General features: G+C 41.8%; 1 protein-coding gene across 1 annotated transcript; it reads left to right on the top strand.

Annotated features, from left to right (window-relative positions):
- Positions 1-236: 236 nt before the first annotated feature.
- On the top strand, positions 237-9,668 carry slc27a2 (solute carrier family 27 member 2; the record flags this gene model as incomplete). The annotated part of the gene is made up of 10 exons (XM_080545051.1): positions 237-711; positions 898-1,107; positions 1,602-1,760; positions 2,245-2,369; positions 2,799-2,993; positions 6,308-6,398; positions 6,929-7,127; positions 7,241-7,338; positions 7,919-8,049; positions 9,267-9,668. The coding sequence occupies 10 exons, from the start codon at positions 237-239 to the stop codon at positions 9,441-9,443; spliced, it is 1,860 nt and encodes a 619-aa protein (XP_080401177.1). The 3' UTR covers positions 9,444-9,668.
- Between the last annotated feature and the right edge of the window lie 2,118 nt (positions 9,669-11,786).

The raw sequence follows: 11,786 nt of genomic DNA, 5'->3' as shown, positions 1-11,786 counted from the left end.
TTTTAGAACCAGTAGGCTACTGGTGAGATGCGGGGGTGGGCAGGGGGGTCTGTGGGTGGGTTTCATAACGACCTCTGGCAACCAGAAAGATCCTGTAAACGGGGAGGAACCAGAATGAACGGGTCTCCGCCTACTTGTCCTGCATGTTATCGTCTTTAACTTTGCGATCCTTTTCTCTAACGTGTCAGAACTTTACATTCTCCGCGGCAAATGCGACCAGAACCTGCTCCTTCAACATGTATCTGTGGGTTACTATTTTAGCCGGATTGGCAATTGTACCCATCATTTTGAAAACGTTATTTCCATACTTTGGCCAAGACTTCTCCTATTTGTTAAGACTTATTGGATGTGGAATAAGAATAGCAAAATATACAAAGAAAAAACCCTTCTACAGCATTCTGGACTGCTTTCTGGACGCAGTGAAGAAACATCCCAATAAAACATTTGTGCATTTCGAGGGCAAAGCGCACTCTTACAGCGAGGCGGACCGGCAGAGTAACAAAGTTGCCAGGGCACTGAGGACCCACGCCTGCCTGAAGCAGGGGGACACTGTGGCTCTGTTCCTGGGGAACGAGCCCTGCTTTGCATGGACATGGCTGGGCCTCTCTAAGCTGGGCTGTCCTGCAGCGTTCCTCAACTTCAACATCAGGTCCAAATCTCTGCTACATTGTATCTCGTGTTGCGGAGCCAAGGCGCTCATTGCGGCTGGAGGTAAGAGATTCCGTCTTTTGAGTTACAATAGATATGTTTTGTGTAAAGAAAGAAAGAAAAAAAAAGATCTAGAACTCAATGTCCTTTTTTTGCCTTAGAGGAAAGTTTCATAGTATACTTGCATAATGCATTTAATCCTTTTTTTTTTTTTTTAAGTATTAATTTAAACTCCATCTGTCTTTGCAGAGATGCGGGAGGCGGTGGAGGAGATCCTGCCTGTGTTGAGAGAGAAGGCGATCTCTGTGTACCTCCTGGCAGAGGACTGCAGCACCGAGGGCATCACCGCCATCTCAGACAAGATAGCAGAGGCCTCAGACAAGCCTCTGTCGCCTGACCTCAGGTCCAATGTCACCATAAAGACCCCAGCTCTGTACATATACACCTCTGGGACCACCGGTAAGTTTATATGCACAGCCCCAAACCACAGCCACATCACTAGAGAGAACATGGGCTGTTCTCTCAATGCTTATGACAGTGTGACATTGTGACTGCCAATGACCCCTGGTCCTGGCATGGTTCTTTTTTATGATGACTGATGTATAAATGATTCACTTACTTTTGACAAATGTACTTGTTGTAAGTCGCTTTGGATAACAAATGTCTGCTAAATGTCCAACATGTAATGTATGCTTGAGAGAGTGATTATATTGTCAGACATAAATTGTTATATATTGTCCCTCTCCCCCTCCCCTTCCCATGTGTCCCCAGCACTACCTTAATTCGGCCCCTATACTTTCTTTTATCTATTTTTTGTGTCTTTTTATTATTACTACTCAATCTTTTCAGTTTGTAAAGCGTCTTTGAGTGTCTAGAAAGCGCTATATAAGTCTAATGTATTATTATTATTATTATTATTATTATTATTGACCCACTGTCCTGTTTCCGTGAAGGCCTTCCCAAAGCAGCCCTGGTCACTCATGAGAGGGTCTGGGGAGCGTCCTTCCTCCAGGCCATCTCAGGTGTGACGTCAGAGGACGTCGTCTACATCAACCTGCCCCTGTATCACAGCGCTGGCTTCCTCATCGGACTGACTGGGTCAATCGAGAGGGGTAGGACTCTTATGAAAGACTAAAGACATTCCTTTTTTTCTAATCAGATCAGCTTAAGTGTCTTGCTGAATAAAGCCATTACACACAGTTGAGGTTCACATGTGCATGCGTGCACACACACACACACACACACACATACACACATATATATTATTTCGCAACATTTAATTTAGGTGTTATTACAATATGTATTGTGTGTTGTACAACAAGTCGTGAGCTTAGAATTATAAGGTTCTATCTCCGTTTAGGGCAGTTCAGAGATATTGAGCTTCAAGTTTTTACATACCATTATGTTTTGTGAGATGGAACCTTTGTATTTGATTAATTACTAACAAAAAAATGTCAATATTTTAAAAATAACACCACACAGGCATTAATAAACACCTAATGGATCAGATTATGTAAAAAAACTCAATTTTGACAAAAATCTTATAATTCTAACGTCACGAAGTATTGCTTATATAAGTTAATTCTCTCCTATTAGGCAACACAGTCGTCCTGAGGAAAAGGTTTTCTGCCTCTCAGTTCTGGGAGGACTGTAGGAAGTATGATGTCACAGTGATGCAGTACATTGGTGAAACCATGCGCTACCTCTGCAACGCACCCAAGGTTACACATTCATTCAACCTCCTTCAGTTAACTCACACTACTATTCTGAGAATCATTGAAATTGATACCAGTTAGTAAATCATATTGTTTGTATTGTTTATATTGTTTAGTGTTATTTAGTTGTGAAGCAGTTTGTGACGTTAGTGATAGAGCATGTTACAAAGGTGTCAGGCCATAATTCCAATATTGTTACTCTGTGTGGGACTGTAGTTTTTTTCTTAAAGTTACATTTTATCCATCCATCATATTGCCTTTGTAAAGTAGTAGAAACTCCAGATGACCTAGCAACGTTCAATTTGGAATTGGAGTGAAAAAAAACCCTGTGGAAAAGCCTCAGTGCTTTCTGCAGTAATTGCTCTGATCTGACCCCCCACTGTGTCTGCTGAGCTGAAGTTAATTTCCCTAATCGATCGTCTCCTCTATTTTCAGAAAGACAATGAAAAAGACCATAAAGTGAGGATCGCCATAGGCAATGGAGTGCGGGTCGACATCTGGACAGAGTTTCTGAATCGGTTTGGTGACATTCAGGTCAGGGAGCTGTACTCTGCCACGGAGAGCAACATCGGCCTGGTCAACTACACCAGTAAGATAGGCGTGGTGGGGCGAGCCAACTTCTTCCATAGGGTAGGTACTGAACCTGGTCATAGTCTGGGTCATAATCATTACATCTTTTACATTTTTGATATTTAGCAGATATTTTTTATCCAAAGCGACTTACAATTACGAATTACAGGGACATTCCCCCTGGAGTAACTGAGGGCTAAGTGCCTTACCCAAGGGCACACTAGTAGTGGTGTGGTTTCAGGCGGGATTTTAACTCACAACCTTCCGATCACAAGTCCAACTCACTATCCACTAGACCACCACTACCACCCACATTTATCTAAAGTAAGTGAATCATCTATACATCAGGCATCACAGGCAAAACTCTATGCTAGGACCAGGTGCCATTGGCAGTCACAACGCTATTTTTATCAACAGTAGAGGAACTGGAAATGAATCCAGACACTCAGGGCCGTAACCAGGGTCAGTGTGTTACTGAGGTCATGCACAGCCAGTGTCAGGGTTCGGGAGGAATCTTTCCTTCTAGCTCACCACCTAGAAACTGCATTTCGGTGCACTCTCAACTACAGTACATGCACTGAATGGATCTTAGATTAGATTATTCGATTCTTTTTTGTCAATTTTGCTTTTATTTGGGCAACTTCGATAATACCCTTCCCCCATAATTAACATGCTGTCACAATGCAATTAATTAATGTAACAAGAGTAGGAATCATTTGATATATTTGATCATAATTCATTCATCTTTTTTGTGACACTTGAGCGTCTCTCTCCCTCTGTCTTCCCTCTCTCCGTGCCCCTAGCTGCACGCAAAAGCTTATAGCCTACATGCTCTAATAGTCTTACCAAAACACCTTTAAAACCCTGATAAGTAACACAATATAGCCTATTTCCCAATTGTGTGGAGAAAGTGCCAATGCGTTATTGAGATATCACCTGTAGTGCAGCATTGTTGTTCAAACAAGTTTTTCAAGTTTTATTTGAGGGCAGGTGAAATCACAGGAGAGATAGAAAAACAGACCGTTTTTGATCACAAACTCAAACATACTCATACAGTACAAATATACATGCACATATTTGTGTTGTACTTACATAAATCACAGTTTCTCACTGTGCATTGAATCTTGTTTACCTGCTAGATAATCAAGGCAAGTTATTCCCTTGTCAAATATTATGTCATCACGTTCTGATTACTCTGCTGTGGGCGTAGCAGAGGTGGTGTTATGGTCCAAGCTTGCATGAGTAGAATTGCCTATAGCCTAACGAGTCTTGAATCTCATAATCAAATGTACTTATTGTAAGTGACTTTGGATAAAAGCGTCTGCTAAATGTCAAAAATTGAACATGCAGATGTATGCATTAACTGGAGGCACTTGTCACTTTTGGAGACAGGCCGGCCGGACGGGTAGGCCTAGATAATTACCTGTAAACATGTATAGTCCCATCCTCTGTGGACGGTCTCACCCCAACACAACATACAGTTTCACTGTTATGCGGACGACACCCAGCTCTATGTCTCCTCCAAACCCTCATCCACCTTCCCACCCTCTTCCCTCTGTGCCTGCCTACAGGAAATCAAATCCTGGTTCCCCTCCCACTTTCTCAAACTTAACAGCAACAAAACCGAGATAGCACTCATTGGCTCCAAATCCTCCCTCACCAAGCAACCCAGTTTCACCCTCTCTATCGACAACTCCTTAGTTTCTCCCTCCCCTCAGGTTAAGAGTCTGGGTGTCGTCCTCGACAGCACCCTATCTTTCCATACCCATATCAACAACACCATCCGGTCTGCCTACTTTCACCTTCGAAATATCAACCGCCTCCGCCCGTCACTCACTCCCAACAGCACTGCTATCCTGGTCCACTCTCTAGTCACCTCCCGCTTAGACTACTGCAACTCCCTTCTCTTTGGTCTCCCACACAAACTCCTCCATAAGCTCCAACTGGTCCAGAATGCTGCTGCCCGTATAATCACCAGAACCCCTGTCACCAGTCACATCACCCCCGTTCTACAACAACTCCATTGGCTTCCCATTAAACTACGCATTGACTACAAAATCCTTCTCCACACATTCAAAGCCATCCACAACCTCGCCCCCCCTTACCTGTCCGACCTCCTCCACCTCAACATTCCCACCCGGTCCCTCAGGTCAGCCTCCGCCATCAACCTCACTGTCCCCCCTGCCCGTCTGTCCACCATGGGGGCAAGAGCTTTCAGCCGCTCTGCCCCTCGCCTCTGGAACTCCCTCCCCCCGACATTAGGAACATTGACACCATAAACCCATTCAAAACACACATCAAAACACACCTCTTCAGGCAGGCTTATCTCTGAGCCACCCTCCCGACTATTGAATGCCCTGCTGCTGCTGCTTTTTATATTGTAATTTGTAATTGTTTGATTGTATTTTTGTAACTGTGTTGTACGGCGACCTTGAGTGCCATGAAAGGCGCCTTATAAAATAAATGTATTATTATTATTATTATTAAGACTGTCTGGCTCCAAGATTAATATGTTACATGTGGTTGTATTTCGCCCTATGATTAACAAATAACATTTTGTTAAGGTAACTCCTGCCTTTCTGTTAGTCTGTCTATTTCAACTAAAGTCAATACTTAGTCATTGACTACTGCTAGCAACTCCTTTAACTCTCTTCTAACAATCGTATCGAGTATCTGAAGTGATGTTTACCTAGGCGGACAATTCTGCATAGTCGGACTATAGACTTTCTTAGCATATACCGATGATGTAATTCACATATGAAATAAGGGAATACAGATATAATATGGAATATGTATGTCTATCACATCACTAAATACAGAGGGCGTACCCTGGGTGTCCTTAATGGTAGTTAAAGCCCTGCACACATATATTTGATATAGGTATGACCTCATACCTCAGAAACAATGTATACCTTTCTAAGAGGAAATACAATCGATATTGCCCAAATGAATATAATTAAGCAATATCACACGAGAGGGAGTGTGTTATACTGAATCACAGCACGGCTGATATTCAGTATAACAGCACGACCTCGAGTGTGATATTGCTTTTATACAACAGTTCTACAGCACGATTTATTAGTTAACAGTAATAAGCGACAACAGATTATGACTTGTTTGTTTATTTAATCATAAAAATAAACAAAAAATAGTTCCACAACTGAACTTCAAATGGACTGTTGCCTAGTAACCTGAACACAAACATGTAGTCTTATTAATGGTCGTTTAGTAGAACATCTGTGCGGCGGAGTGATACATATAGTTAAAGGTCCCAGTGCTGTTATACTGTATATCAGCACTCATGGAATGCCTCTTGTCAAATTACTTGGTCGGAACTAACTGTTGTATAAACCTTCATAATCTTTCTTCTTCAGAAAATGTGCCCGTACACTGTGGTCAAGTTTGACATAGAGAAGGAGGAGCCTGTGAGGAACTCCATGGGACTGTGCATCGAGGCAGCCAAAGGTTAGTCAGCTATCAGGTGTTTTATGGTGCTGGTTAACTTTGTACCATTTGAGACTCTGCCCACCAAAGGTTTATTTCTGTTGACTTACGTTTCAAGTTTGTTGTTGCGTCACATTACACACAGGGTTTAAGGGAGAAACATTCTTAGGCTTCGATTCCTGAGATTGCAGCACAAGACAATAAGGCAATAGGCACAATTCAAGATAATTGTTAAAACGTGAAATAGTGTAATTGTTAAAAAGTGACAATAGTACAGGACTTAAGTGACAAATAAGATTATTTACAATTAGCAGTATTCTGCAATTTGTAGACAATAAGGCACTAGGCATAATTCAATAAAAAGTGTCAATAGTACAGGACATAGGTGACAGTAAAGTGACTGGGAGCTTAAGTTTATGATAATGATAATCCAAGTTTTGTTGCCCCTCTAATGTAAACTTCACAAGCTTCACATTTCATATTGTCATTTAAAGTGTCACAATAGGAAAAACATTTGTCACACACTGAATGTTTTTGTTTTCTTCTTTAAGGTGAGACAGGACTTATGGTTGGAAAGATAACCAAACTTGCTCCATTTATCGGCTATGCCGGAAACAGCCAGCAGACTGAGAAGAAGAGGCTACGGGACGTCTTACAGAAAGGCGATCTGTACTTCAACACTGGCGACCTGATGAGGATTGATCAAGACAACTTTATATACTTCCAGGATCGAGTTGGTGATACTTTCAGGTAGGCTATTACACTTTCACCTCAAACTCATGGTTTCAATCATTTATTTATTTATTTAGAATTTTGTTGTAGTCAGTAATACTCTGAATATCAGTGATGTTCTCTATTTTCAGGTGGAAAGGAGAGAATGTTGCCACAACTGAAGTGGGAGATATTCTAACAATGGTGGACTGCATCGCGGAGGCAAATGTGTATGGTGTCAAAGTTGAAGGTAAATGCAATTTCTACAACAGCTTGTTTGGATACGGATTCTGATTGGCTAGCAACAGTGGTAAATATCCCAACAACCCACAGTTCAGACCGCATTTCCAGTATCTATGCGCCTGTGCTGACCTACAATGCAATCGTTGATCTTGTTTATGGGACTATATTCTGTGGCGGAAGGATATATGTATTCTGAAACGATTAATGATTGTAAATACATGAATTTAATGTTACAACTGTGTATTTATTTTTTATATTATGTGGTGGCTGTTGGAGAAAAGCAATTTACCATTCAAGGGCGGGGGTTGTGGAGACATTTACCACTGTACAGGGTTTTCCTACTCGGCTTCGCCTCGTGCCACAACCCTGTACCAGTGGTAAATGTCTCCACAACCCCCTTCCTCTCATGGTAAATTGCTTCCATTGTCTTCAAATGTGTGTTCTCATGAGAAACAAGTACACATTTACAAATAGCTCATGTGTTATGTTGTGTTGTGATGTACAGTAAATTAATCTACAGCTATCAAGCTGTGATGTTGCAGACTGAATTGAAAGCTGTTTTATTAGTCTGCAATGTTTGTCTCTAGGTCATGAGGGGAGGATTGGCATGGCTGCTGTCCTGTTGAAAGAAGGGGAAGAGCTTGACTGTGTCGCCACCTTCAAACAGGTAGCAGCCTACCTTCCAGCTTATGCTAGGCCACGCTTCATAAGAATACAGGTACGTGACCTTTCTGTCAGATTGTTGTCATGTTTGATTCATGTATATATATGGTTTATTAAGTATAATCTTAAATAGTCAACAAGTATCTGTAATCCATATAGAAGTGGTCCTGTAACACCTCCAGCCTTCAAGTTAGAGATCAATATTATCTTGATGTATACTGCTGAGACATATATACTGTACATATAAACAGACAAAATAAATAAATAAATAATAGCTGCTAATAGCTAGCGGCTAAGGCCCTGTCCACACCTATACGTTTTTTTGATAAACGTGGATTTTTATATATTCGATTTGGGGGGTTCGTCCACACACAAACAAATGTTTGCCTGCTGAAAACGAACATTTTGAAAAACTCCGGCCACAGTGAAGATTTTTAAAAACGGCGTGTGTTCACCGTATATTTTTGACATGGGGATGAGATAGACTGAGTTTTTTGTATTCGTCATCATGCACATAGATTTCTATGATCATGCGCACTGCAGCTGTTTGCTGTTCCCTCCAACGTCATATCCTGGCACCAGTCACTACTTTGTTTACAACAGGCAACGGTGGTCGAGGCTACACAAGCGAGGAAAATGGACGTGTACAAAGTGCTACTAGTTTTTTCACTGTTAACTGGACTTTTAACCTGTTTACAGCTAAATGCTGTAAATTTCCTGGCGTCTGATTGGCCAGCGGGGCTATGGGGTTAAAATTATATCGCCGACTACTGGTGTGGAATGCTCAATGACAGCGTTTATATTGCGTTCATGCGTATGATTGTGGATACAGATATTTTTATAAACATGCTCGTGTGGACGGTAATATTTTTATAACCGAAAAACGTTGATAAAAAAAACTTATTGGTGTGGACAAGGCCTAAAAAGGAACATCGCTCTGAACATCTAACTGCATCTAACTGCATCTAACTACACCCGGCTAGAACATCAACATGCTAAAAACATTCTCTGACTCTCTCTGTTAAAATGAACCTACCATTAAAATGTCTTTATAAGGGGGTAAACTCACAAAATCAGCAGGGGGTGAAATAGTTATTTCCCCCACTGTAAATAAAATCAGTTTTTTGCTCATTTGCTTGACTTGAGAATTGCTGACGTGTTCCTTTTCACCAGACCGTGTCACAAATGTATTTGTTGTAAACCACTTTGGATAAAGGCTTCTGCTAAACGCCAAACATGTCAATGTAAATGTGAATGTGCTCCTATTTGTAGGACTCCTTGGAACTGACTGGAACGTTTAAAATGAAGAAAGTGAAGTTGGTGGAAGAGGGGTTCAACCCAGCAGGAATCCAAGATCCTTTGTACTTCCTTGATCCAGATAAGAAGGCGTATGTGCCACTCACAGAAGACATTTACACTTCAATACATTCAAGGGAAATCAAGTTATAAAATCTGAATGGAATTTAAGTATTACATTCTAAAAGTTAAATGCATTTCATGCTGTAGTGCTGCTTGTAGACTAAATGTCTGGAATGTTTCATCTGTTGTAAAACAGGGAATGATAATACTGTGAGACTGTGATTAACCAGACTTAATTTTGTAACATAATATGATCATGTTTCAGATGTACATTTTTTAGAAGTTGAATGGAGGGTACCATTGTGCTTGGGTACCATTGTGCCACCGTACTTGTAATAAACCGTACTTGTAATAAATAATACACTTTCGATTTTTAAGTAGAGTATATTTGACTTACCACAAGGTAAATAAAACTGTGAACCATACTGTTTTTCATGTCTTCACTTCCCATACAATACTATACAAGTTTACACATTGCTAGACTGTATGCCTGTCAAATACATGACATATACAGTATATCTCAAAAGTGAGTATACACCCTTTAGATTTTTGCAAATATTCTGTCATATCCTTTCAGGGGATAACACTATCTTAATGAAACTTTGATATAACTTAAAGTAGTCAGTGTGCTGCTTGAATAACAGTATAGATTTATTGTCCTTTGAAAATTACTCAGTACACAGCTGTTAATGTCTAAACAGCTGGCAACAAAAGTGAGTACACCCCATAGTGAACATGTCCTAATTGTGGACATTGTTAGCAGGGGAGGCTGGTTCATTAGGGGCAATTGGACAATGCCCCACCAAAGGGAGAAGAGAGAGATTTTTTTTCTATGACTTCTAGACAGTGTTGCTTCTGAATATCATAGTCCAATCAGCTAGTGTTCTGTGGAGTATATCATAGTCCAATCAGCTAGTGTTCTGTGGAGTATGTTCCAATCAGCTTCAAGTCCCGCCCCTTTCAGGGCAACTTCCACTCTACTCGAAATTGCACTAGGCTGTTCTCGTAGACTTGCATGTAAAATCTATTTTGGTAACTTCAGGCCATTCGGTCGTTTGTCTATGGGGTTTTGGGACATGCACAAAGAATCGTACGTGCTTACGTCATGTCATACGGCCGGCGTAGCGTCACCTGCTTCACCATTGCTATGGCGGCTAGTAATGTTCTGAACAACTCGGTTGAATCTTTAAAAGAAACACCGTTCAGCCGTCGTAGCAACCAGGAGAAATTAACAGTAAAGGAATTAGGACCACCCAGACCAAATTTAATTATAAAGCAAGTTTATACAAAGGCAGGGAAAATTGGAAAATCGTATAACCGAGGATTTACGAGGTGTTGGTATGAGAAGAAAACATGGCTAGCGGGATGTGAAGTAACAAATGCGTTGTTCTGCTTTCCACTACCGGACTTTGTAAACAAATTGAACAAATGGATTAGAAGGAGGCATCTTTTGTTCCCAACTTGATGATATTGCAACTGGACCTATTACCGAAGTCAAACTTGTGTAAGTAAGTGAATCATCTGTCCTTCAGTCATGATAGGAAAACCAAATCGATGCTGGGAGAAGGAATGGCAGACTGTATTCTGATTGTATCTTCTATGCTCTTTGTATGTTTTTATGCTCTTTGTATGTTTCTATGCTCTTTGTATGTGTCTTGGTGTAGGAGAAACGTAGGACCACGTTGGAAACAAGTGTTTCGGTACACGTTGATGTGTAGAAACTGTAGAGAGAACATTTTAGAAATTGTAGAGAAAACTGGGGGGGTAGAGGTGATGAAGAGGTCTGTACAGGGGGGGTAGAGGTGATGAAGAGGTCTGTACAGGGGGGTAGAGGTGATGAAGAGGTCTGTACAGGGGGGGTAGAGGGGATGGAGAGGTCTGTACAGGGGGGTAGAGGGGATGAAGAGGTCTGTACAGGGGGGTAGAGGGGATGGAGAGGTCTGTACAGGGGGGTAGAGGGGATGAAGAGGTCTGTACAGGGGGGGTAGAGGGGATGAAGAGGTCTGTACAGGTGATGAAGAGGTCTGTACAGGGGGGGTAGAGGGGATGGAGAGGTCTGTACAGGGGGGTAGAGGGGATGAAGAGGTCTGTACAGGGGGGTAGAGGGGATGAAGAGGTCTGTACAGGGGGGTAGAGGGGATGGAGAGGTCTGTAGAGGTGGGTAGAGGGGATGGAGAGGTCTGTAGAGGTGGGTAGAGGGGATGAAGAGGTCTTTAGAGGTGGGTAGAGGGGATGAAGAGGTCTGTACAGGGGGGTAGAGGGGATGAAGAGGTCTGTACAGGGGGGTAGAGGGGATGGCGAGGTCTGTACAGGGGGGTAGAGCTATTCTCATGCTAAAATTGACTGTAAATCCAGATTTTAAAGTTGATATTCTTCCCCGTGGAGCATGCCCCCATAACCTGTGCCCCACCCAAACATTTTAGCACCAGCCGC

This window comes from Nansenia antarctica (genome assembly GCF_963989245.1).
Source record: "Nansenia antarctica genome assembly, chromosome: 14".
Taxonomy (NCBI): Eukaryota; Metazoa; Chordata; class Actinopteri; order Argentiniformes; family Microstomatidae; genus Nansenia; species Nansenia antarctica.
This window is presented reverse-complemented; position numbering and strand designations above follow the sequence as displayed.